Source organism: Myotis daubentonii, chromosome 9 (assembly GCF_963259705.1).
Source record: "Myotis daubentonii chromosome 9, mMyoDau2.1, whole genome shotgun sequence".
In the NCBI taxonomy this organism is placed as follows: Eukaryota; Metazoa; Chordata; class Mammalia; order Chiroptera; family Vespertilionidae; genus Myotis; species Myotis daubentonii.
This window is the reverse complement of record NC_081848.1, coordinates 48,123,133-48,150,686: the sequence shown is the minus strand read 5'-3', so window position 1 is coordinate 48,150,686 and position 27,554 is coordinate 48,123,133. Positions and strand designations below refer to the sequence as shown.

At 44.2% G+C, this 27,554-nt stretch overlaps 1 protein-coding gene across 2 annotated transcripts in view; it reads left to right on the top strand.

The window, feature by feature from the left end:
- The window catches only part of TRIM66 (tripartite motif containing 66), a 57,771-nt gene that overhangs the window by 4,796 nt on the left and 25,421 nt on the right, over nt 1-27,554 (top strand). Inside the window, exons 2-9 of one of the 2 annotated variants that reach the window (XM_059708821.1) lie at nt 3,650-3,956; nt 18,231-18,334; nt 19,835-19,982; nt 21,112-21,244; nt 21,573-21,689; nt 22,927-23,041; nt 23,613-23,759; nt 25,977-26,094. In XM_059708821.1, coding sequence (XP_059564804.1) covers nt 3,728-3,956; nt 18,231-18,334; nt 19,835-19,982; nt 21,112-21,244; nt 21,573-21,689; nt 22,927-23,041; nt 23,613-23,759; nt 25,977-26,094 — 1,111 coding nt within the window. In that variant the 5' untranslated portion in view covers nt 3,650-3,727. Of the gene's footprint in view, nt 1-3,649; nt 3,957-6,488; nt 6,996-18,230; nt 18,335-19,834; nt 19,983-21,111; nt 21,245-21,572; nt 21,690-22,926; nt 23,042-23,612; nt 23,760-25,976; nt 26,095-27,554 lie in introns of those variants that run through there. The other variant, XM_059708822.1, reaches the window with a different exon arrangement.

The following is a 27,554-nucleotide window of genomic DNA, read 5'->3' as shown; positions in this document are numbered from 1 at the left end:
ATTGAGCTATCTGGCTAGGGCAATCTTTTAAAATTTAAATAAAAATCTGAGTTGCTGGAGTTTTGAAAAACTAAGGTTTGGGAACACTGACCCACATCCTTTTAGGTGAATATGTCTGGCCCCTGTAGGTATTTGAATTTGGAGGGGGATAGAAAATAAGTCATTTGACCTATGTTTCTCTGTCTCTCTCCCTTCCTCCCTGCTTGTCCCTAAATCAGAGACTCATTGCTTGGCTGTGCCTTTATTTTAATCTTCATCCTCACAGAGTTACTCTAATTGCTTTTCTAAGACAGGAATTAAATACTTATTTCTTTATATTTTTACTCTGCATAGAGTCTACTGGTGTTGGAAAGCCATGCCACCTCCTTTTATTCCCAGAATTGTTATTCACAGTCTAATGCAGCAGTTCTAAAAATATGGTCTATAGACCTATGAGAGTCCTAGAGACCCTTTCAGGGGGTCCACAAGGTCAAAACAATTTTCATAATAATACTAAGATATTATTTGCCCCTTTCACTGGATGGCATTTGCATTGATGGTGCCAAGGCAAAGGCCAAAGATGGTGTGTAAAATTGCTGCTACAAGTCATTGTACACTGCAAAGCATTTGCATTAAAGAAGAAAAGAAAAAAGCCAATTTCACTTAAGAATATGGGGTGGGGGGCATGTGGGGCAGGGGGAAGCTGCCAATCAGTGGTTCTCTCATTGTTGACCTCCCTTCCTTCCTTCCTTTCTTATATTTTTAATCATTGTTGATGTTTCTCTCTCTCTCCCTCTCCCTTCCTCTTTGAAATTAATAAAAATAAAAAAAAAATTTCCATGATAATGCCCTGGCTGGTGCTCAGTTCGTTGGAGCATCTTCCCATACAACCAAAATGTTGCGGGTTCGATTCCTGGTGAGGGCACAAATCTAGGTTGTGGATTTGATGCCCAGTTGAGGCATGTAGGGAAGCAACTGATGTTTCTCTCTTTCCCTTCCTCTCTCTCCAATCAATAAACATATCCTTGGGTGAGAATAGAAAAAAAAGAATGTCCCTAATAAAGCAGTAAATATTTTATTAAATCTCAATCCTTGAATACATGTCTTTGTAATGCCCTGTGTGAAAAAATTGCAAGTATGCAAAAAGCGCTTATGCTGCTTGTGCTACTATTTGAGTTGCAAGCTGAACTAGCCTTTTTTTTGGTGGGAGGATAGAACACCAGTTTTACTTGAAAAAACACTGAAAGATAAACTGGTTATTCAGGCTTGGGAGTTTGGTAGATATTTTCTCAAACATGAAGTGAGCCTATTACTTCAAGGAAAAAACTGACAGTATTTGCTGCCAATGATAAAATTTGAGTTTTCAGGCAAAAAATAGAATTCTGGGAGAGTTATAGCTATTTCTATGAGTTTGACAACTTTCTAATAGTTAAAAGAATTTTCCATGAGATTAGAGGTGCTATTAAAGAGTGTATTGTTGTTTTTGGTTATTGTATGATGAAACATGTCAGTATTTGGAGCATCTGCATAAGTTGTTGAACCAATATTTTCCAAATGACCATGCTTGGTGTTATGAAATTATGCCTGGGTAAAAGAGCAATTCATAGTACAAAATTCATAGTGGAATTTAAGTAACAGAGATTCCACATTGCAACTAACCTTTAAGAAACTACCTCTTGTTGAATTTTGGTGTAGTACCAAAGAGCAATAGCCACAATGATCTGATAAGGCTATATTGAAATATTGCTATCGTTCCCAACTGTATAACTGTGTGAGGCTGGATTTTCTTCATATACAGTAAACAGAAAAACATAGACCAGATTGACTGCAGAAGCATGTATGGAAATCCAGCTCTTTTCTATTAAGCCAGACATTAAAGGAAAAACAATGTCACTCTTCTCACTAAATTTATTTTTTTGAAAATTGTTATTTTTTCGTAGTATGTTATTCATGTTGACATGTAATAGGTTTATTATTTTGTAATGAATCAGTATTTTAAAATTATCTCAGTTTTAGTTTATATCATGGTAAATAGCAATAGTTATAACCCACATAAAGTCTCTTTGGGGTCCTCATTAATTTAAAAATGTTCAGGGGTTCTAAGACCAAAAAAGTTCGATATTTTCGGTCTAACAAAATAAACTCAGCTATTTAAACCTTCTAAGGGAGACTGCCCTCACCTCCGCTGGGGCTGTTACTATGGGTGCTGTCTGTCTGGGAAATAACTTCCCTTAGAGCCCCACAATGAAGTAGAGGTGAAAGGCTACCCATTACTTTATTTAGTGGCATCTTGTTGGGCCTCCAAGAGGCCAGGCCTCTCCCAGCCCCATCACCTTTTGTCCTTAAAGGACTTGTCCTTAAAGTCCCAAATCTGTGGACTGAAGTGAAAGTTCTCTCAAACTTGCATAATTACAGAGCTCCAGATTGGAATGAAATGATTTTTGTTTTGTTTCTTAAATCAGTACAAATACAAAATTAGGTACACTCCATTTGTTCTTATACAATTACAAAACTTGAATTGCCGCAATAACTTAAATGCTGTGCTTCCTTTTGGGTTAAGTTTGGCAAACTTACCCTCCCATCCCCACCTCCACCAATGATGAGGGCCCAATTTCCCCACCTCCTTTGAAACGTTCATCATTGTGTTCCCAATGTCATTCATACTTCATGTGGCAAGAGTGCATCGTTTCTATATTACGTCTTCCCCTTTCTCTTTTCATCAGCCTGAGATAAAGTAGTACTTGGTGTGAGCTACCAGTAGATCCTAAACTCTTAACGCTGCCCCTAAAATCTTGTCATGGAGATGTAGATGACTCAGAATATTTATACTTTAAAAAACACTTATCAGAATGAAACACTAATTTTAAAAAATTATTGGAGAGAACTCATGAAAATATGTGTGTGGACCTCAGCTTGAATAACATTTCAGTAGTTAAAGACTGGAATCTGGAATGACTGACCTGGTTTGAATTTGAATTTGGACTCTGCTATTTAGCATCTGTTTTTGTGCAGTTACCCAATCTCTCTGATCCTCAGTTTCCTCAGCCTGGCCCTCATGGTTTTATATAACCCCTATCTCCAAGGGTAGCTGTGAGGATTGAGATACAGTATATGAAACACCTGGCATAAACTTGGCATTGAATAAGTTTCCTTTTTTTCCCCAAAATGAAATCTTGGATTAAGCTTGTCCACTAATAAAGAGGCAGAGGTAAATCTCGGACGCTTTTGAAGGCAAACAAACGCTGTAAGAAACACAGAATCTAGCTTTGTTTTCCACAGCAGAGATGCTAGGTTCTGTCTTTGGGCCCCAGTGAGAGGTGAGGCTGTGCCATGATGTAGGGCATGAATTCCAGTTCTGGGGAGGAACATGGCCTGGACTTCTGAGGCCTTGGTCTCTGAGTCTTCTCTGGCCTGTCCAGGAATATCCCCCTTCCAAATGAAATAAATCATTCTGCTTTTTAAAAAAGTTGATTTTGAGAGAGAGAGAGAGAGAGAGAGAGAGAGAGAGAGCAAGCAAGCATGGGAGGGAGAGAGAAATATCAATTTTTTGTTCCACGTATTTATGCCTTAATTGGTTGATTCTTGCCTATGCCCTGACCAGGGATCAAACCCACAACCACCTGAGCTACTCGGCCAGGACAAATCACTCTGCTTTGTGCTTCACTTACAGGGAGTGGAGCTCGCTCACTCTACACGCTGCTTCACGCCTGAGGATATCAATGGAAAAGCCCCAGTCCCGGGCACAGGCATGGGCCTGGATATGGACGTGAGCTTTATGGGGCTGCCACTAGTTGACCAGAAACACAGCAGTGGACAAATGGAGGCTGTGGTACTGACTTGCTTGTTGTGCCAACAGGACCTGCAATATGTGGGTGCCTGGCTCCTCCCGTGCCAGCATTTGATCTGTAAGGACTGCTTCCAGGGCTTGATCCAGGAGCTAGGGCAGGTTTCCCAGACTCATGGGACTGTCCCAGAGGGTAAGTACAAAAACAGGACAGGTTCGCCTCCTTCTATATAACAGGTTTCTCCTGTTTCAGAGGAACTGAATTTCAGGTGTAGAAAAAGAATCCGGATTTAAGTGCCCAAGGGACAGTCATTGCTGGAAGCAACTCTTTGGGGGAATCTCTGAGACAAAGCAGATCCTCTTGATACCTAATATATCTGTTTTGTAAACTGGGACTTTTCATGTTTGGGATTTCCTTAAATTGGTGGCAGACTAAGAAACCAGGGAAGGTTTTTGATCCAAGGTTTGGCTGACTCCTCACATGGAAAGGAGGGTCCTGGCTCACTAAACTTCCGAGGCAGGGAAAATGGGCTGGGTTCCTAGGATTGGTCAGGAATGGATTTTGAACAGACACACTGACTAGTGAACCATTCACCACCTAAGCTGCTGCCCGGCTGGAGGAGGAGCTTGTGTCTTGCTTCTGCATTTCAGGTTTCCTAGGAAACAATCTCCGTGAGAACTGCAGGTCCTTGGAGACAGGAATCAGGTCTCTTCGTTTCAGTATTGTAGCACAGGGCAGCCAATAGAGGTGCAATGAGTATTTGTTGACTGACCTTAATAGGATGAGAAAGTCAAATAAGTTGACACTGTTTAGAAACATCATTTTTTATCATCAAAGTGATTTGTAGCACAAGTCTAGGCTCTCTTTGAGGCAGTACAACTTCGCATTTGTCTTTAGATCTGAATTTTGAGCCCTCTAAACTCTTGAGCAGGCTACCTAACCTCTCTGAGTCTCTGGAGAGTTTGGAGCACAGAGAAGATTTGGTCTACTTTGAATTTTTATATTAATATCTGATTTTTAAACATATAACAAACTACTTTTCCTTAAACTTTCGATTTTTAGCTTAAAAATATTATTCTGTTTATAAATGGCAAATTTTAACATCATCTTTAAGGGCCTTTCATTAGTATTTGAACATATTTACAAGCTTAGTATTTGCTTTTATAAATTAAATGTATTTTCTTTTTAAGTAATGCAATTGTCTAGCAAATAAGCATTCCTAATTACTTAAAGAACTCTTAGAAATCCAATAAATTAAATTTATAAATATGATGAATCTTAAATATATCTTAAAAGTTCCAGCAATGTTGGGTTAATATCCAGAATATATAAAGAAACCCCAACATCTGAACAACAAAAATACAACCCAGTTAAAAATGGCAAAGGACCTATATAGACATTTCTCCAGACAAGATAAATAAATGGCCATTAAGCATGTGAAAAGATTCTTAATATCACTAATCTTAGGGAAATATAAATCAAAACCACAATGAAATACCACCTCATATCCATTAGCTATTATTGAAAAAAGAACAGAAAATAGTAAGTGTTGGTCAGGATGTGGAGAAATTATATACTGTTGGCGGGAATATAAAATGGTAAGGCCTCTGTGGAAAACAGTATAGTATTTCCTAAAAACATTTAAAAGCAAAATTACCATATGATCCAGAAACTCCACTTTTGGATATATACCCAAAAGAATTAAAAGTGGAGATTCAAAGAGATATTTGTATACTCATGTTCATAGCATTATTTTCCATAGCCAATAGGTGGAAGTAACCCAATGGGTGAATGGCTTAAAAAATGTGGTTTGTACATACAATGGAGTATTATTCAGCCTTAATAAGGGAGGAAACTCTGACACATACTCAACATGAATGAATCTTGAGCACATTTTGCTAAATGAAATAAGCCAGTCACAAAAAACAAATGCTCTAGGATTCTACTTATACAAGGTACCTAGAGTAGTCAAATTCATAGAGACAGAAAGTAGAATGGTGGTTGCCAAAGGCTAGGGACAAGGGGATATGGGACTTATTGCTTAATGGTATAGTTTTAGTTTTTCCAATTTTAAAATGAGGTTGTTGTTTTGGGGTAACTTTTTGTTCTGTTGATAGTGTCCTTTGATGCATAAAAGTTTTTAATTTTGATGAAGTCCAATTTAACCTATTTTTTCTTTTGTTATCTGTAATTTTGGTGTCATATCCAGGAAGTCATTGTTAAATACATTGTCATGAAGCTTTTACTCTGTTTTATTCTAAGAGTTTGATAGTTTAAGGTATTATGTTTAGGTCTTTGAGCTCACCTATGATTTTTAACAAGAACTAATATGCATGTCTCAAGGTTTTGTTTGACTCCAAAATCAGAAAACTAAATTTATACTAATGACAATAATCAGAATCATAATGTTTGTTGCCAAGTTTTCCAAGTGCAATGGAGACCAAAATCATAAGCTTTGTGTCATTATATCTGGGCATCTGGGTCCTAATATGCCTGCCACTTAATAGTTATGTAGCCTGGGCAAGCTCTCTTACCTGTAAAATGGGTATGATGATAGTAGTAATTAACTCAGGATTATTATGATGATTAAATGAGAACATACATATAAAACATTCTGTACTATGCTTCGGATATAGTAAGCGACCAAGAAATGTGAAAAAAAAAATACTATTATTTAGAATTTGTGAAACTGAAAAATATCTGTTAGATGCAAATATGATTGTTTTGGAACCAGAGGGGCAATTTCTTGAATATATTGCATCTTATATGTTTTTGTGTGCCCTATGGTCTGAGTAGGTCATTGTTACCTTCCATATTTGCATTTATGGGTGAAGAGTAGAATAATCTTCTACTGGTTGGAGGTTTTAGGACTCTATGACGATGTGTGGTATTTGTTGGTTTGTCTGTCTGTCTCCTTCACAGGTATTTATTGACTTTTGTGTACTGAGCTTTATGGCATTTAGGGTACAGATATAAAAAGACAGGGTCCTTGCCTTCAAGGAGCTCATACTTTATTGAAGGACAGATTCATAAAGAGATGATAATCATCAGTGTGGCAGGGATGTGAAGAGAAGATTGTTCCAAGTCCAGGCAAGGGAACGGTACCTCTGAAAGGTTCGTCAGGCACCAGGACTGGTGGATATCAGTCGCTTACTGAATGTTTCTGAAGGACTAAAAGAATGGCACCCAAATGAACTGTCCCATAAAAAGAAGAGCTGTCACCTATTTCAGGTAAGACCAGTGAGATACCCAATCCCTGAACTTAGATTTCTGGTCGATAATTTGGAAAGCCATGCTTTGGGAGTCTGGTTCTTTGGAAAGAACTTTTAGCACGGCCACTTGATCCAGCAGAGAAGGAGCACAGACTTGCTAAAAGGTTTATCCTATTTCTGCCAATCTGGGGTTTTCAAAGGTAAAATATGGGAGAAGGTAGCAGATTATCAGATCAGCTCAGCTCAAATTAAAGTTCACTTATCCTCAAAGCTTGTGATCTACACTGTAGCACTTTGCTTGGGGAGATCCCGTGCTTACTGGAATCCCTGAACTGATGGGAGACTCCATGGAAAATCCTTGAGGAAAGAACCAACTCTGCAGCCTGAGTCATCAGGTGCAAATCTTTAATTAATGCAGACATAGCCTGAGATTCTCCCCAACAGCTCCATCACACTAGGAAATGGCTCTGCATCAGGTCTCAGGCCTCTGAGGAAACCAGCTGGGCCAGGTATTCCAAAGCTAGTGATGGGGACCAGAGCAAAGGCAGTAGTGTGCTTAGCCATGCAGTGGGATGACCAGAGCTACAGGCTCTGTGCAGAAAGGCTGAATCAGGAGGTCATGGTTCAACTCCTGGTCAGGGCACATGCCTGGATTGTGGGGCATGCAGAAGGCAGCTGATCGATGATTCTTTCTCATCATTGATGTTTCTATCTCTTTTTCTCTCTCTACTTCTCTGAAATCAACAAAACAAACACACACACACACACACACACACACACAATAACATCAAATAACCACCATAGCTTCCTGAAGCTAGTGACAGGTGACAGCATGTCTGTTGTAAATTGCAAATGCTGAAAGGGGGAGCAGTCTCTCCCTCAGTGGGCAGGCACTGGGGCTTTGGGAAGGTCCAAAGAGAAGGAACTGATGCAAGATGCTACAACCTCAGAGTCAGAGTGGGAAATGAGGCTTTTCTTAATGAGCAGCTCAGCTGGAGGGGCTCCATGGCCTGGGGAGAGGGAGGAGGTGGGGGTTGGGGGTGAGGTCTCAGTTACAGCAGCTTGGCAGGCTGACTGCTATTTGCTTGTTCCAGGTGCTGAATTGTGTCCAACATTGTGGGTCCTGTTGTGGGTAGTGACCCAGGCCTCCCCGGTGGAGGTCAGGTTGCTGAGCTGGGCTGAGCTGGGTGTGCAGCTGTCCCAGAAGCTGGAGCTCTGGAACCCTATCAGCAAGCTGGCTTTTTAGTTCAAGAACAGTTTCCTCACATAATTGGCTCTCTAGGGCACTGGGACTGGCACTGTGCACCTCAGAACAATACCTGTTACTGGGAGAGCAATTCCTCTGGTAATAGGAAGGAGGCAGGCTGTGTTTTTGGGAAAGGTTATAGCTAGATTTGCTGGTGGAGGGAGCTCATGGTCGCTGTGATTGAAGGACAGGATTTGGAGGAGTCCCTTGTTTGCTGGAACTCTCTCATTCAAGGGGGATCAGTCATAGTTGATGCTGTGGAGGATGGAAATCAGGAAAAACCTTGGAGCTTATCTCTAACTCCTCATTGCATAAATGAGGCATCAGGAGTCCAGAAAGGGCTAGAATCCTGCTTAATATCACATAATTAATCACTTATAGAACCAAAACAACAACAACAACTACAACAAAAAAGCAGCTCTCTTGCCTGCCAGTCCAGGGCTTGCCTGGGCTTGAGGGCCAGTAGGAACTGCAGACCCACAGTAAGAACTCCGCTGCCCTTGGTTCCCCCACTGTCTCTCTGTCCAGGCCCAGGTGGAAATGGGGACAGTGGCTTGGCATGGAGTATGTCAGTGCATCAGTCCTTGGAAGTGAAAAGAGAGAGAGCTGCCACTCTGCCAGATGAGAGGAGCTCAGATCCATCCTACGTGTACTTCCTGCATGCCACCATGGGTTCTTGATCTGGCACAGAAAGCTTGTTTCACAGTTGGGTGGTCCCCAGGAGCATGGACTCTGAAAGTTGTGGACCCTTCATGTCCAGTCTCAGCCTGTGACCTGGCCTTCATGCCCAGATTCTGACTCTTGGCCAGATCTGTTGCCTGGTCCTGCTGCACAGTCCCCGGATCCACTGGCCTGATCTTACTTTACCTGTTGCCTCTGTGGGTGATTCTTCCAGCTCCTCTAGCTTCAACCCTGGTGATCACTCTCTTTTATTCTGGGCCTGCATTTCTGGCTATTTAAAGAATCCCAATTGGCTTGCAGTTGAGAACAGAAACTTAGCATGGCCTTCCACACTCTTCCAGTCTGACCCCAAACTGATTTTAGACCCTCATCTCCTGTCATTCCTCTTTATGACCTAGCTTTACCAATCTTTCCTCAAGAGTCCTCACATTTTGACATCCGAATTCTCTGTTTATGATGTTCCTGCTTCCTGAAATGCTCTTTCCTGATTAGTAACACCCTACCCCAAACTAAAGGTCCAGCTCAAATGTGACTCCGTTATCAGAACTAGAGCACAGAGGGATGTGGGCTGACTTGAGAAGAAGCAGGATCCCCATTACCAGAACTGAATCCCAAAGTGTGAGGCTAGGAAAATTTAAGTGGTTGTTGCTTTAGGCCCAGGGGTCAGCAGACTTTTTTGTTAAGGGGCTAGACTGTAAATATTTTTGGCTTTGCAGGTCATATAGACCGTGTCACAACTACTCAGCTTTGCCATGGCAGCACAAAAACCACCATAAACAATATGGAAAGGAATGGGCATAACTGTGTTCAATAAAACTTTATTTACAAAAACAGGTGAGCTATAGTTCTCTGACCCCTGTTAAATCAAATTGCATGGGATTTGAACCTGTGGGTGACATCAAGTAGGAAGTAGCTGTGTAGGAGCCAGGCAGAGCCAAAAAAAAAAATATGGCTGTGAATTACAGGTAGGGAGAGTGTTAGGAGGGGGAAAGTAGAGGAGAGATCAGGAGGAACAGGAAGGAGTTAATTTTGGCTAGAATGTAGGATTGCTTGAGGGAGAAAAGTGGGAACTTGAAAGGAAGTTTAGGGTCACATTGTGATGGGCATCAACCAATTTAAGCTATTCTGTAGACAGTGGGGAACCATTGAAGGTTTTTGGTCAGTGGAATATAATCCAATCTATATTTTTAAAAAGTTATTCTGCCTCAGAAGAGTGTTTGGAGGAGACAAGACTGGATGCAGAAAGACTTGCTAGTATGCTACTCCAGTTGTCCAGGTCATTGGTTCCAGATTACGTAGGTACTTGAACCAGAGCTGGTCTGGATGCTTAAGAATTATTTGTGAAACTTGGTGAAAATATGCATTCCACACCTATACCTAAGAGATTTGGATTTGGTTGATTTTGGGATTTCTAACAAACCCTCTGGATTTGTGAGTCGCTGATCCACCAAGGCAGGATGAGGCCCGATCTTAAGAGGCTAGGGGTGCTATCACATGATCTCACTCATTTATGGAATATAATGAACAACATAAACTGACAAACAAAAACAGATCCAGAGACAGAGAAGCATCAATCAGACCATTAAACCTCAGAGGGAAGGTAGGGGAGGGTGGGGGTAAGGGGGAGAGATCAACCAAAGGACTTATATGCAAGCATATAGGCCTAACCAAAGGACACAGGTAACAGGGGGGTGAGGGCATGAGTGGGGAGGATGGGGGGTAATGTGGGGATAAGGACACATATGTAATACCTTAATCCAGGGGTCCTCAAACTATGGCCCACGGGCCACATGCAAATACAAATATTGTATTTGTTCCCATTTTGTTTTTTTACTTCAAAATAAGATATGTGCAGTGTGCATAGGAATTTGTTCATAGTTTTTTTTTAAACTATAGTCCGGCCCTCCAACAGTCTGAGGGACAGTGAATTGGCCCCCTGTTTAAAAAGTTTGAGGACCCCTGCCCTAATCAATAAAGAAATTTTTAAAAAAAGAGGCTATGGGTGTCAGAGAAAGGAGAGCACAGGTAAAATGGGATTTGGCAGCTGCCCTCTTCGTCCTCCTGTTACCTGCCTCTGCTCATGACAGGCCATCCATTTGACTTTTCTTCACACACCACCACTCCCCCTAACATTCCATTTTGGTTATATTCTATCAGTTCTCATTGAGATGACTCTTCTGTCCCTTTCTTTCCATTTCTGCCTTGTTCAGGGTCCCATTAATGCTCAACTACCCAAGCCTCCTCCTCCTCCCTCCAATCCATCAAAATAATCATCAAGCCAAACTCTTTCTCTCTCCAGAACCTTTTTGGGCCGCCTTTGCTTTCAGGACTAGGGCCAAGCTCCTTAGCTTGGCATTCGGAGCCTTTCAGGTGCTTACTGTCCTGCTAATTTCCAAACTCAATCTGTGCCACTCCCCCTCTGTGCTTTTGAAATTTTCCTGTACTCTGTACTTCTGCAATTATCTTGTAAGTTTTGCCCCATTCTAACATTTTTGCTTCAGTTTGATCCTGTTTTTCCTTTTTGCTTTTTCCCCCTCCCTGCTCCTATATGACTGTATCTCCCTCCGGGGTGGAGTTAGCTGCCTAGGGACAGCCCGCCCCCCGCCCCCACTCCCCCGCCCCAGGACCTTTGTGTATCATAAAATGTGTCTGCTCCATCTGAAGTCCTAATCCTCCACTTGTGACGGACAATTGGTCACTATGGCAACTGACTGTGACGTCACAGGATAAGGACTTCAGGTGAAGTGGCAGGAGCAGGTGAGTGGGTAGGAGACAGATTTTAATGTCTGTCGAAGGCCCCCCCACAACCCTCCTTCAGTGCTGGGGGCATAAAGGGATATCTCGGGCTCCTGCTGATTTTAAAAATGATGCGGTGAGAGTGTGTGCCTGGCATCTGCGTGCTGCAGCAGTGTGGGGCTGACAGAGTGTGTCAACTTGAGCTCTGGCTGTGCAGGCACCGCTGCTGCATGAGCTTGTTATTCCATTCTGGATTGCTATTTTGATACCCAGATTGCATCATTCTTCCTACGTATAAACAGGGGGTCCCCAGGGCCCTGCAGCTACTCACTTCTCCACCAACACTGTTGTTGTGATGAGCTCTATTTAAATGAGCTGCCGGATCCGGGCAGGTTCCAGCCATACATGAGCACTGTCATTTTGGGGAACATGGAGGGCTGAAGGATTTTTGGATCGAGTCCTAAAAGGCTGAGAGTGATGGCCTCCTGAGCTGAGCAGAGAGCGACAGAGCTAGTTCCTGAAAGTTGAAAATCTCCTTTCTTCCTTCTGAGCTTCTATTCCAAGGCACCCAGAGGATTAGGAAGGAGCTGCAGCTAGGAAGAGAGTCGCCTCTTTGAGGTCTCCCTCTTGCTGTTCAGTTTGGGAAAACTGCTGCAGCGCCTTCGAGATAAACAGGAACAGGAGGAGTCATCCAAGCCCTTTCTTGCAGCAGCATCTCAGGTGAGCTGGAGAAATGCAACCCTGGCTGAGGATCCCTCAGAGAAAGGAGGAGAGGATCCAGGCTGCTCCCCCTACCCTACCCAGTGCCCAGCTCCCCGAGGCTTAGGCCCTGCAGTCCAGCTGGCTGCAGCATGCAGGGTGGGTGTTCCTGGGCTCTTGGTAAGCACCGTCCTCTGGGACCTGTGGTGGGCTCACCTGTCGCTCTTCTGACTTCTCTCCCAGGTGTTGCTCTAATCACAGGGCAGCAAGGGCCACAGGTACGCCTGCTGGCAGCCAGGGGCAGGGGCAGCAATCACTTAGGATCAAAATCTGTCTTTCTAGCAGGGACTGGGCATCTGGGGAGTGGGTGCAATGTATTTCTCAAAGGTGGTGCTGCTCTGAGCTTTGGGCTAGAGGAAGGCTTCAGGGACTTGTGTGATGGGGGTCTTAGCTGATGTCCCAGTACTCTGGAGCTGCTCTTGTGTGGGGGGACAGGAATGGTTAGTGAGGATGGCCAGCCCTCCAGAGGATACAACAGACTGATTTTTCTCCTTGTATAGTGGCTGAGAGAGGCATAGGGTGGTAGACTGTCTTATTTGTAGCTCTGGAGGCAATCAGGGACTGCTCAGTGGTCCAAGATACTACCTGTGTTTTACAAGGGCTCTGTGGGGTTTAGCTAAGTTCCTCCCTCTCTCTGGGCCTCTGTGTCACCTTCTCTATGGTAAGAGAATTGGCTAGATGAGCAGTGAAAACTAGGTCTGTCCAGCTTTGGGTGTGCATGTGAGACCTGGCAAAGGACCACCAGGCTGCTTCAGAGGATGCCACTCTGTTGGAGTCAGAGCTTGCGCCCCAGCTGCAAAGTTTCATGGAGCCCTGGACAGGAGCTGTAGAATGAAGGGCTTCTTCACTCTCTGAAGGTTGGTTGCTTAGCACTGAGCTCAGGCTTATGTACCTGGGGTGTATGTGTCCCTACTTGGTGGGCTGAGCTGACCCAATGCTGGCATTTCTCTCCACCCCAACCCCCTGGTGCCCAGGTTGCCTGGGCTCTGCTGTTCATGTCTGAAGTGTGGACTACCCTCCCTGGCTGCCTCACTACGTCCTGTGCTCAGCACACTCTCTGGGACCCTGTAGCAGTCTTGCAGAGCCAGACCCCAGGCTGTACCCTAAGCCTGCTCATCGGTTCTTTAGTGGAGGCAAAATGTCTGCCAACTCTCTGCCCACCCTCAGGGTACCTAGGTATCAGGGAATCCTTCTGTGTGCTGAGCATCTGGCCTCTGCTCTTCTCTGTCAGAAGGCAAATACATCCCAGCTGCATTCAGAATCTCTAACATTTTGGAGCCTCTTTAAAACTGGGTGAGCCTGCTTTTCTCAGCTGCCAGGTACAGGGGACAAAGCTATCAGGCTCAAACTTGGTTGTATATTGCAGTCACCCGGGGAATTTTAAAAAATACTAATGCCTGGATCCTATCACTTGAAACTCTGATTTAATTGCTATGGGATGTGGACTGGACATCAGGATGTTTAAAGATGCCTCATATGATTCAGACATGTAACAAAGTGTGAGAACCACTGGTCCGTAGAATGAAACTGCCCCAGATTTATTTTCTCCAGGCAGAAAAACTCTGCTTCACTTGCCTTTTTTCAAAGATCATATTTCTTAAAACTTTAAGCATAGCTGGGGCTGGATTTCAGTTTCTCCTGGATTCCCAGGTCCAGAGCTGTTTCCATATGATCATTAGAGTTGGATCATTATTATGGAATATTTTACTTATGAAGTATTTACTTGATTAAAATAAAATTACCTTTTTAAAAATTTATTTTTTTATTGATTTCAGAGAGGAAGGGAGAGGGAGAGGGAAACATCAATGATGAGAGAGAATCATTGATTGGCTGCCTCCTGCACGCCCCCTAGTGGGGGTTGAGCCCACAACCCGGGCATGTGCCTTTGACTAGAATTGAACCCGGGACCCTCCAGTCCTCAGGCTGATGCTCTATCCACTGAGCAAAACCAGCTAGGGCTACCTTTTTTATTCACACTTGAATTAGAGAGGAGCCTAGCATAGTGAAAAGGGCTGGGTTTTAGAGATAGACAGACTTGGGTTTTAATGGTAGTTCTGCCCTTGCTTTGCGTGATCTTTGATGGGTGACAATTTCTTGGAGCCTCAGTCTCTCCAACTATGAAATGGGGACAATGGCTACCTATTAGATGTGGATTGATGATTAAATGAGATAATACATGTAAAGTGCCTGGTACGGGGAGTAGTAGTAAAGAATAATTTGTCCCACACATCCTAGGGACCAGAAGTGCTCACTCTTACAACAGTGTCACTGAACATCCTTGGGTTTCAGAGCCATTCTACCAGGCTGCTAGGTCCCCAGGAGGACCTCTGGGGCCAATGCCTTCTTTACTCTGGAAGCAGACGCCCCACCTCCTCCCAGGATGGTTGCATGACCTTTGGACCATTTCTCAGAATTGATGTTCCCATGTACAACATAGACACTCAAGGCTGTTGCTTGAATAATTCAAGTAGAAAAAAAGCAATATATCTAAATAATGTTTTATGTAACATGTGACTTACATATGTATCAATAACCAAATTAATGTTAAATATTATAGATGTTTGATAATTTTAGATAATTAAGAGTTCATGTATTCAATCGTCTTAAATTTTGTTTTTGTATCTTCATTGAAAAATGGGGAATTCTCTTAAAAAAAAAAAAAAAGCTCAAGGTTGACACAGCTTGATGGGGTTAGGACCTTCTGAGGGAAGATAAGAATTTCTGGACAGAGTGTTGTGACAGATAACACGTGTCTCCGAGTTCACGCTGGGCCCACAGTCTCCCATCCGTGCAGTCTGCTGCAGCAGCCCCTCTGTAGATGGGCTGAGCCCACAGCTTGTCTCCTGCCTTGCTGACTTGATAGCCAGGTCGCTGTTTGGCTCTCTGTGTCTTCCCACCCGGCCCAGGGGAATATTTCTGAAGCCTGGCTGCAGTCGGCAGAGGAAGAGGGTTGGATAATCCATGCTTCCCTGATATTCCCATTTCCCTCATTTTTAAGGACGTAGAAAGTACAGTTCAGAGAAAGGGGGTCACTTATGTAAGGTTACACAGATAGTGCCAGCCCTGGGCCTGGAACCCACATCTCCCAATTCACAGCCTTTCCCAAGCACCACAGCTCTGCCCTGGATCAGACCTGATTCCTTTGTCCTCCGGACTGGCTTTTTTTCTGTCACCCTGAAAACTTGCAGATGGCTTCTTACTACTTTCAGTGGCTGTGAGTGCAAGGACTACACGTGGAGTCCTCAAATGCAATAGAAACGTAATTGTCACAATTTGCTAAAAAGCATGCAATCTTTTTTTAGTACCAATTGTGGATTATTTTTTAATGCAGACATGTGAACAGATAGAATGCTACGTGATATGTGTTATACTAGAAGAACGTTCAGGGTGCTGTGGGGACTCAGAGGAGGGAATAATTAACTTATCCTGAGGGAAATCAACCCTGTTTCTCAAAGGTAGAGCATTTGGAACAGGTTTGAAAGGATGAATAGGAGTTTATCTGAAAAGAAGGGGAGCAAGAAAAAGTACTTCAGGGAGAGGGAACAGCACTTTTATAAACAGTTATGCAAAGGTTTGGTGTATTCGGGAGATAGCAGAGATATTGGGGCATGGCAAGGACATAGGGTTTGTGGCAGATAAAGCTAGAGATGTCACGAGAGAGAGGCCAACTTGGAAAGGGCCTGAGAACCAAGTTGAGGATTTGGGCCTTTAAGGCCAAGGAAGACAGAGGATATGTAATAAGGGCTTCTCTGATCTATTCAGTTATTTCTCTTTTTTTATGATGCTAATGAGGCTGTGTTAGTATGACTAATGTGTGGGCCTCTGGTACCGTGGAGTTGGAAGCCTTGTGGAAATTTTCAACGATTAGAGCAGCATTTCTGATCTAGGGATAGATGAGTAGGGTCTCCCCAGAGATTAGAAGGGAGGAACGGTCACCTGATTCCCCTGGATGAGACCACCTGTGGAGAGCATCCTTCTCCACCTCTGGCCACTGTTCTTGATGGGCAAGAGACTAGGATATTCCAGACTCAGTTCTGTTCATGGCTCTGTGAAGGCTGGGGGAGGCTTTAAACATTTGAGGGAGGGTGGCTAGGAGGGGTGGAGGAAGAGTATTAAACTATTATTTTTCATGATTTTGTGGAATACTTCATGGTTAAAATAACTAAATTTTAATTTATGATTATACAGGTTGGCATTTGGGCTGGAATTCTTGGCTGGGTTGAGCTGGGCTTGGCTTATCTCAGCTGTGCTCATTCCTGTGTCTGGGTTCAGCTGGGTGTCAGTTGGAGCTAACTGGCTTATGATGGCTCAGGTGGGACACCTGAAGCAACTGAGACCTCTTGCCACACGGCCTCTGATCTTCTAGCAGTTTACCTGAGGTTCATGCGAGAGTCTTAGAGTTCCTGAGAGCAAGAGCAGAACCATACAAAGGCACCTGAGGTTTAGGCTTGGAACATGTTCATTGTCATTTTTGCTACGTTCTGTTGGTCAGAGCAAATCATGAGGTTAGCCTAGCTTCAAAGGCTGGGGAACAGACTCAACCTTAACGGTTTAGTTGTTTTAACCATGAAGTTTTGAAGTGGCTTATTTGAAGGGCAGGGGCACACAGAGGGGAAGAATTTTGTGAACATTTTTTAAATCTACCTCTCAGACTGTTTGATTTTCATCATCTGGGAGAGTTGCTAATTGAGGTCATTGCCATGAAAGGGATATGAGAAATCTTTTGAATGCAAAGTCAACATTCATGGATGGTCATGTGCTTTCTCAAGTATTACCTAATTTAATTCCCATAGCAACTCTTGTTTTCCCTTTCTATTTTACCTATGAAGAAACTGGGGCACAGAGGAGTTAAGTGAGTTTAAATGAGTTGCCAACCAAGGTCATTGGGTGGTATACCTGGTGTTTGGGCTTACATTTGTCTTACTGAAAATCTAGACTGTGGTATAGCAGCACTCACTGCCGCAGGCAGTCCCTTCCCATGTCATTTTCATCCTTGGACACAGGTACCCAGTCCTGCTCAGGAGGCTCATTTCCTGGCACCTGGTGAGCTGATTGCTCTGGGGGTGGGCCTGAAGAGCACCATAGTCTCTGGCGGTGGGGGAGGGGGGCAGTCTGATTCCGCTTATATAGTTCAGGAGCCCATTATGCTGAGGAATGTGTTGAAGATGGTTGCATTTCTCTGGGAAGAGGGGGTTAGGACAAGATGTGCATGTTCACAGGTGAAACACACATACATGTGATGCACCCAACATCACTAGCTGGAGAAGGCCCTACAGAAGCACTCTAAGCCCCAAGGGCAGACCGCTTGGTCTTGGCTGTAACAAGAGAAAAGTACCTCCTTGATGAGCAGGCAGGAAGGCCTTGTCTTTCTCTGGTTAGGGCCTTTTGGAAGCCCCCGCTTTGAGATCTTTAAAGTAATTCTGCTGCCCGGTAACCTTAATGGCTGGAGTTGTGCCCTAGTCTAAACCGGTTCCCTGGAGATTTGCTGGGCTCCTAGGACTGTGGAAAGAGGAGTGGGAGCAGCAGAAGGCACCCAATTATCAACCAGAGTAGGGTTGGAACTGTAGTAGAATGGCTTATGGGAGGGGGAAGGAAGGTAGGACCAGCAAACATAGGGCTGTAAAGAGGTGTGTAGGGCAGGCACCTAAGGGGACGGTCATGTTCAGAGTACCTAGGTGGAAAGTGCAGGCTATGGTGTCAGACATAGTTAATTTTGGCACAAGTGGTATTGGCACATACCTTGGTTGTTATATATTAGAAAGCCTCATGTCAAGGCCTTATGTATAATCTGCCATGTTGCCCTGATTCTGCTATCTTTTTCCCCCCTCCCAGAGCTCATCTCCTGTCCTGGGTGTAAGCGAGTGTACCCTACCAGGGATGTAACTGAACATTTTTTTCTGCAGTGCTTCTCTGCTGGGCAATTCAAGATGGCCAGGGTAAGTCAGGACCAAAGAAGCAGCTGATCCTTTCCAGAAATCTGTGGGACCTCTTTCTATAAGTCTGTCTACTTATCACTCCATCCAACTTCTTACCCTGCTATCAATTTGCCTCATCCATCCATCTTCCTTCCTTCCTTCCTTCCTTCCTTCCTTCCTTCCTTCCTTCCTTCCTTCCTTCCTTCCTCCCTCCCTCCCTCCCTCCCTCCCTCCTTCCCTCCCTCCCTCCCTCCCTCCCTCCCTCCTTTCTATGCATCTATCCAGAAAAAAATGAAAATGTTGAGTTGGGGAAAGCAAAATGGGAGCTTTTCCCCCTCATTCTTACAGTTCTTACTGAAAAATATTCGTATTGAGCTTTAATTTTTTCACTTTTTTACCCCTGAGCTGAAACTCATACAGCAGACTGGGTTAAATGGGTTCATCAGTCTTTCTTGTATTTAACAACTGATACCTGTAACCTGAGTTTTTGAAAGTTCACATTACTTACTGATTGCTTCTCCTTTTGTTCCTTTCTCCACTAGGGTATCCCTGACACTACGTTTTATTCATTTGTCAATTTACTTACTTGCTCCTGTATCTAATTTTTATTGAATATCTTGCATGTGGTAGGCCCTGTGCTGGGTGCTAGGCAGACAGAGACCCATGTTCTCTACCCTTAATTAGTTCATAGTTTAATTAGTAAAACTTGTAGTATTTCTTCTCTTCTTCTCCCTGCTATGGGTGTTTCAGATGTCAGTGTGAGGAAAAAGCTGTTAGAACCTACATCAGTTCAGTGGCCTATATTATTCAGAAATAGACATGCTAATTTTTTTCCAAAATCTCTTCTCCACATGCTTTACTAGTACATCAGCCCTGCAAGGTATTTGCTGACCAAATGAATGGACATTTGGATTAGGAGAGGACTGGGTTCTCTTGGGCCCAGCAAGCCTCAGCTGTGGAAACATAACTCTGGGAGTTGATCTGTGCTTGGTCTTTCCTGGCTGTATACAATCATCTTTCTGTGTACCCCACATCAGCAGCTTCCTCCTCTCTGCAGGCACATTGACTTATTGCTTGTGCTTTCTCATTTTCCTCTCGTGTTTGCCCGATAAACTTCTACTTGTCGTTCCATATTCAACTCAAATGTCACCTCTTTCTGAGAACTTTCCTGGCCTCTCCTAGATGGAGCCCCTGGGAACTTCCCCTTGCTTCCTTAGCACGGTGTGCATCCTTATCACAGCGTTACTCTGAATTCTGCCACCCGTCAGGCTATATGAGCCTTATTCATTTGGGTACCCTCATCTTCAGCACAGTACTTGTGCTAATAGGCCCTGAGGATACTCTTCTTTTAGTCACAAAGGTTGCTTTTCTTCACAAGCCCCCACATGTCACTCCCAGGTAGCTCTCCAGATTGACTGCTCTCCAAACTAGTGGAGGAACAGCTCTGCAGGACCCCAGGCCCTAGAGCCTTTACTGCTCAGAGAGGCAGGCCCAAATAACTCCAGAACTTTCTGCTTCCAGAACTGCTCCGAGTGCAAGGAGAAGAGGGCGGCGCACATTCTCTGTACCTACTGCAACCGCTGGCTCTGCAGCTCCTGCACGGAAGAGCACCAGCATGGCCCTGCCCCTGGGGGTCCACTTTTCCCGCCGGCCCAGAAGGGATCTCCAGGTATCACTGCCGACTTGACCCACCAGCTCACATGCCCTTAAGCGGTGCTGAACCTTAAAATCCTGGGAGAATAGCTCTCTGACGTTGTTTCCCCGCTGGTGGTGGTGGTGATGGTGGCGGCGGTAGGGGTGGTCTCCTCCAGAATCACAGTCACAGTGTAAGTTGCTCTAGGCTCACCCTGGTGGGGGTGGGGGTGGGTGAGTGGGGGTGAGATGTCTTCCTGAGCAGGGAGGAATAGTTTTGAATTATCATGGAAACTAGGTGAGTTCCTTACTTTCACCTCTATTTACAGCAGTCATGTCTCACTTCTAGTTACTTAATTAAACAGCTTGTACCAGGGCTTGTCCATTTGTCTAATACCCTTTGTTTTCAATGGCAATCTTTTTGAAAGTCTTTTCCCAAGGCCTTTAGACCATGGGAGGAATTTTACTGTTGTCATATCCATAGGAATCAGATTTTTTTTTTAAAATATATTTTTTTATTGATTTCAGAGAGGAAGAGAGTGGTAGAAACATCAATGATGAGAGAGAACCACTGATCGGCTGCCTCCTGCACGCCCCCAACTGGGAATCGAGCCTGCAACCCGGACATGTGCCCTTGACTGGAATCGAATGTGGGACTCTTCAGTCCACAGGCCGACGCTCTAGCCACTGAGCCAAATCGGCTAGGGCCACAGGAATCAGATTTAATGATCCATGTGATCTGGCCTTGACCCTGGTGAGGCTGGTTAGCTGGTTTCAGCCCCATCACACTAAATCCTGGTTTAATGAAGAGTTTTAAGTTGAATTTTAGAGGAGTCATTATCCTGCAGGCGATCCATGTGCTGGAGTAGTAACAAACACTTTCCTTAGCCTCTGGCAGGTAGTGGGATGCCTGGGGCTTGATAGTGTGTTATTTTTGGCCAGTTGTGCAATTTTTGGCCAGCTGGGCTAAGCCAGCATTCCTCGTGCTCCTGGAACCTCAGTGGCCCAACAAGAGGCCTTTTCTGTTTGCACCACCTATCCTTGAAGCTCTGTGTCTACCCTGTGTCCATGGAGGGTCCCATTGAGGGCCAAGGCCTGCTCGGTGGGGCTTAACAGAGAGGTCTTCCTGAACAAGTGAAGCCCACTTTCTCCATCTTGTCTGGCAGGAGTGAATGGTAGTTCTGGGGACTTCGCCTTGTACTGTCCTCTACACACACAGGAAGTGCTTAAGCTATTCTGCGAGACCTGTGATGTGCTCACGTGCCATAGATGCCTCATGGTGGAACACAAAGAACACAGGTAGAGTTGGCTGGCTGCTCAAAGGGGGATTGGGAGGGCTCTGTACTTCTTACTTATAGAGTGTTGGGCTCCTGGTGCATCAAAATTCTTTGCCTGCCTAAGCCAACCTTCAGCCCCTGGGATGAAGTTTTCACTGCTCCTTTTGTGGGGATTCTTCGCAGAAGGGCTAAAAAGCCAAAAGCCTGCAGTATCTTTGACTTTTCCTAGATGCAATTCCAGCCTCCATCGGCCTAGCTGAGACACGCACTGTGGGGATTCTGGTTTGGCTGGCATGTTCAGAATAAAACTCAGCTTTCCTCAGCTTTTTCTCTGCCTCCTCCTCCTGTAGGTGCAGACATCTTGAAGAAGTTCTGCAAAATCAGAGGATGCTTCTGGAAAGTGTGACTACACAGGTGGCTCATAAGAAATCCAGCCTGCAGACATCTGCAAAGCAAATTGAGGACAGGTAGCACAAGCTAGCCCTTTGTCAACTCGGAAAATGCTCTGTTCCCTCACACCCTGGATATGCCTTTAGGCAGATGTGGGCATATGTCCCAGAGGCGTATGTCTTGGCCTTAGAGGTCTCAGGGCCAGTGAAAGGGCTTCAGGTCATCACTTAGTGAATGGGACCAAACTAGGTCAGGATGATCTGAGTGAGTCTGGGCCAAAGCACATGCCTTTTGAAAGTAGCCATGAAATAGCCAGAGGTTGGTGCTTGAGAACAAGGGCACAGAGTAGATACCTGGGACAAGAGTCCTGTTTATCCTAGGGTACAGCTAGTAGGTGGTAATCTGCCCTTTATCACCCATTTCCAAATGTTTTCTGTAGAAATCTACACATGTCATGAAATCATTAGTATTTACGAGGAAGAGGAATTACTAGGTACTAAGAGTTCATCATGTGGCAGGCATTGGATCGGGCATCATACATACATTATTTTGTTCAATTTTTACAATTCTTTGAGTTGGGTTAACTCCATTTTACTGATGAGGAGAGTGAAGTTCGGAGAAGTTAGGTGATTTGTTTGAATACACAGTCAGTGATCAAGCTAGTTTGGAAGCTGTTCTGTGTGACTTCAAACCCATGCTCTTTTTTCTTCTTCTTCTTTTTAACAGCTTTACCGAGATTTAATTTGCATACCATAATATTTCCCTTTTAAAATGTACAATTCAGTGGTTTATAGTATATTCATAGAGTTGTGCAACCATTATTATTATCTACTTTTAGAACATTTATTCACCCCAAAAAGAAACCCCGTACTCATTAGCAGTCATTCTCTATTCCCCCAATATCCCCAGTTCTTGGCAACCACTAGTCTACTTTTTGTTTCTGTCCATGCTCTTTTTACTGCATGGCACTGTTTAGTGGAGCATTCTCCTTTTTAGACAATAGATTACATGAAGTCATACTCATACTTTATCCTGCCTCTAGTCTGTGTGAACTGTTGAACTGCTGGGTTGGCCTGGGTGTGGACCTGAGGTTTACCTCAAGAAAACCAGGTTGAACTCTGGGCCACTGGCCCACTTAGCTCAGTTGGCCTGGGTTGTCCAAAGGGTGGGTTGGTGAGGAAGGTTCTTGTTTCTGTATATTTGGTGCCTGATGGGTCTTGATCTCAATGGGCGGCCTCCAAGTTGTTGGCTCTTATGTTTGCTGTCTCTAAGCCCTCATAGGGCTCACCCTGCTATGTCCCATCTTGTTTATAGGATTTTTGAGGTGAAGCATCAGCACAGGAAGGTGGAAAACCAGATCAAAATGGCCAAGATGGTTCTAATGAATGAGCTGAACAAACAGGCCAACGTGCTCATAGAAGAGTTGGAGGTATATGTGGACAGATGGGCCAGCGGGTGGGTTCTGTGCTCTCCCTAGATCAGAAACCAGACACATATCAAACTGGGCCCATGGCGCAGAGCTTCTTGGGCTGGAATTTATGTGCTCTTTCTTGCTCTCTGTAACTTAAAATGTTCATTTTAATTTGGGGAGGGTGGTTCATTAAAGGCTGGAAAGTTAGTTCAAACTCTCATCAGCACTATGGCTCTCAGGCAACTGCCTTCCTGGGTTGTGCAACATTATAGCCTTGGAAGAAAGTCATAAAACAGCCCTCCTTCTTCATCAAGTTATTCCCAGCAGATGTAGACATTCATTCTTTTTCTCATTCATTTATCACCTGTCCCATATTTGCACTATAAAATCCGCCCACTCTTTCTCCCTCCCTTCCTCCACCCCTCAGCAGCCCATGGTAGTGCTCTGTCCTGCTGTCCTCCTCTCAGGTGCAGTCTCATCTGGTTCCATCAGTGTTTACACTGGTACACACAGACCACCAGATTTCCAAGCGGGTAGACTGCAGTCCAAGAATAGGATCAGGAACTCTGCCTTCTCTCTCTGTACCCAGGGCATTACTAATGAGAGAAAGCGGAAGCTGGAGCAGCAGTTACAGAGCATCATGGTGCTCAACCGTCAGTTCGAGCATGTGCAGAATTTCATCAATTGGGCTGTTTGCAGCAAAACCAGTATCCCTTTCCTTTTCAGCAAAGAGCTGGTAAGAAGAACTCTTAACTCCTCAATCACTGCTTTTAAGTTAGTAAGTGGATGCCATTATTTTTACCAAACCCCATAGTGCAAAGAACCCAGGTGCTGAAATCATCCTGCCTTCCTCTAGGCAACTCAGCTGGGAAATTCTGTAGTTATTTGCCTTAGGTCACAGATTTAGAAATTATCCTGAGCACTAGCGGTGTGCTGATCATCCCCTACAAAATTATTTGGGTTTAAATGGGGCCTAAGAGGAAAGAAGTGGAGGATGATGTCGAAGTGGTGAGCTTGGGAGGAGAGATGCCCAGCAGCAATGATTTGGAGAGAAGTTGGTGGGGTTTATATTCGGGTGAGGAGGCAGAAGAAGGATATGAAGACACTAAGGTTCAAGGAAATGAACCTACAGCGGCAGAGTTTAAACCTGAGATGCCTGTAGGGCCTCTACATGGAGATAATCCAAAATCTGTATTGATAGATGGATTTGGAAGTCAAAAGAAAAGTCAGGGTTTGAGATAGAGATGTGGGAGTCACTGGAATATCTCTGATATCGCATTGGAAGAGTGTGTGATGGAAGAAGAAAAGAACAAATCTGGAACCCAGGGAAATGCCATGAATTTCAGCAGAGAAGAGAGGAAAGGGACAACTGAAAGAAAGTGAAAAGCAAAGGTCTGAGGAGAAATAGGAGAGTGTGGTGCACAGAAATGAACTGAGTTTCAAGTAGTCAATGTTATCATTGCTACTGAGGTGAGACAGGATGAGTAGTGAAGAGACACCTTGAGATCTGGGAATCAGGAAGTCCCTGGTGATCTTTTGAAAGAAATTCTGGCAAAATCTAGAATTAAAAGCTAGAACAAGGGGACTGAGGATGGGAGGTGAAGGAGAGACAGAAGTGAAAAGAAGGGAATCCAGAAGATAGCTTGACAAGGCGACTTGACTTTTTCTTTTCTTTTTTTTTAATACGGAAAGTGTTTGCATGAATTTATCTGGGAGAAGTTGAAAATAGTTGTGTGGTAGAGTGAGCATACTGAGAAGGCAGAAAGAAGTGGGGTCTAGAGTGAATTGGTTCACCTTAAACATAGAGGCATTCCCTTCCTGTGAGATGGAGGACAGGCAGGCATCAGCTTTCATATAGTTAAGTTTGGAGGTAGGAGGGATACAAGTTTGAGGGAGCTGGCCCTTTATGGTTTCTTTTGTCCTCTGTGAAGTTGAAAGTGATAATAAGAGGGTTAGTCCTTGGGTAGGTGTGAAGATTTTAAATAGTCACTGTGGCAGTGGATGAAGAAGCCGACAAAAAAGGAAGTGACAAGAATAAGGACTGAGGTTCATAATCACTGACCCAACCCCAGATAACATGGCTTTGGAATGGCTGTATTGTCCTAAGGTTAGGCATTGTTGGTGTGGAGGAATTGGGGCACAAGTGACATTGTTAATGAAAATGATGAAAAGCTGAGATGGTCTTATGGCAGGCTTTCAGAGCTCAACGAGGTTGAAGAGCCTACTCTGAAAGAGTAAGAACTAGTTATGATCAGGTAATAGGTTATTGGAGTTTACGGTCTCATAGGTAAAATGGTTGTAGATGATGAAAAGGATGACTGAACTGAAAAGAGAAGTGAAGTTGATTGACATTTAAAAGAGATCAAGGAAATAAGAGGCCAAGATGTTGATTGGGGTATTAGTTAACTAGATGATGGCAGGATAAGTTGGTCATTTGCCAGAACCTTAGATAAATGGGAGGGTTAGTGATAGGAAATAGATGAAAGTCATGAGGGAGGAAGAGGTCAGATGATTAGGATGGAAGGGACTTTTATCTGTGGGTGGAAGGACAGCACTAAGGGAGCTCAGAGAATGTCTGCCCCCATAGGCTTATAAATTGAGATATGATAGAATGAATGGAGCACTCTTGAGAGGTCTGCCAGTAGCTGATATCCTGAGAGGAATTAAAAATTATTTGAGGCTTGGAAGAAATAAGAATGTAAGGATTTCAGAAGCCTCAATAAGAGGAAGGGGATCAGTGGGGAATGGGAGGGAGTTCCAGGTGGGTAGAGGTGGTGAGGAGGCAGGATAAGACTATGGAGACACTAAGGTTCAAGGAAACGAGCATATGGCAGAAGAACTATGTCTAAAGAACCATGGCTTTGAGCCCTTCAACCTGTTCAAAGAGTGAGGGAGAGGGAATTTTCATTCTGGAGCAAGATGCCCAAAGAAATGACTTTAGTGCTGTTGTCAGATTGTGTTTCAGATGCAGCGATTGCTGGAGACAAATTGTAACACAGATCCTGGCTCCCCTTGGAGTATCAGATTCACCTGGGAGCCTAACTTCTGGACCAAGCAGCTGGCTTCCCTTGGTGAGCCAGGGCCTACCCCGTGGGCTTTTACATATTTGCTAAGAATGAATATAAAGTGTCTGCTTAGCTGAACTTACTGGGTAGGTCAACTTCTATGCCCAAGAGAAAGCACTCCCTGAGACTGCCAGCGGTCATGGAGTCATTCAGCAAACCTTTCTTGGGAGTGGAACTAAGGTATGAGTGAGTGGACAGCTTAAATACCAGTGGCTATATAGGACAGGACCATTTGAAATCTGAGCTTCCCATTCTGTATGAATGTCCCTGTTACCTTGGTTTTATTGCGGAGAGGAGACAAGACAGTAGCTCTGCTCTACAGAATGTCTGGCAGTACAGGTGAACCTGTGTCTCTGTGGTTATACAAGGGTGTATACCAGTGTGGGCACAAATGGGTATATCAGCAACTGGGAGGGACGGAGGGAGGGAAAGAGAGAGAGAGAGAGGAGACAGAGAAGAGAGAGGAGAAATGAGAGAGGAGATAGAGAGCAGAGAGAGGAGAGGGAGAAAAGAAAAAGGGGAGAAAGAGAGAGAGAGAGAGAGAGAGAGAGAGAGAGAGAGAGAGAGAGAAAGCGTGCGCGCAGAGGAGAGGGAGGGAAGAGGAGAGAGCGAGAGAAAGTGAATGTTGTGCATTCTCTTTGGAGTTGAGATGTAAGCAGATAATTCATGATATTGTGCATTTTTTTTCTGCTGCAATAATTTGCTGACATTCAGTCTTTAGGCAGAATATAGACCACTTGTGGTTGTGTCTGTGTTGACAACCTAATGGTAGGTTTATTAAACTAATAGCCAAATGTTGCCTTCATCTGGGCTATTAATTTCCTTGAAAGTTTTTTTGAACTTGACAGAATGATGAATGATATTTAGGATTTTATTTTGCTGCCATCTCCTCTTGGGTTTAACTCAACAGACCTTTGGTGGACCCTTGCTCTGGGTCAGGTCTTATTTTGGGCACTAAGAGACCAAAGTTGAATAAAACACCTCTTGCCCTCAAGTTGCTCAGTATTCCCCTAAATCAGTCTCATCAAAACTGAGCTAAGCCCAGCTGGCATGGCTCAGTAGTTGAGTGTCAACCTATGAACCAGGAAGTCAAGGTTTGATTCCTCCTGGTCAGGGCACATTCCTGGCTTGTGGGCTCTATCCCCACTGGGAGGCGTGCAGAAGGCAGCCAATCATGATTCTCTCTCATCATTGATGTTTCTATCTCTCTCTCCCTCTCCCTTCCTCTCTGAAATCAATAAAAATATATTAAAACAAACAAACAAATGAGCCAAAGGAACCATTAGACTGAGCTAGCAATAGATACCATCTACTCATGCGCCAGGCCAGGGACCTCAGAGGACAGTGCTGGTCCCTGGCACTGAGCTGCATTGGAGCTTCCCCACGCTCTTCCACCTTATTTGCTCCACACATGGTTCCCCAGGTCTGTATCTGCAGACTTGCTCATTGTCCTGGGGATGGCGCTC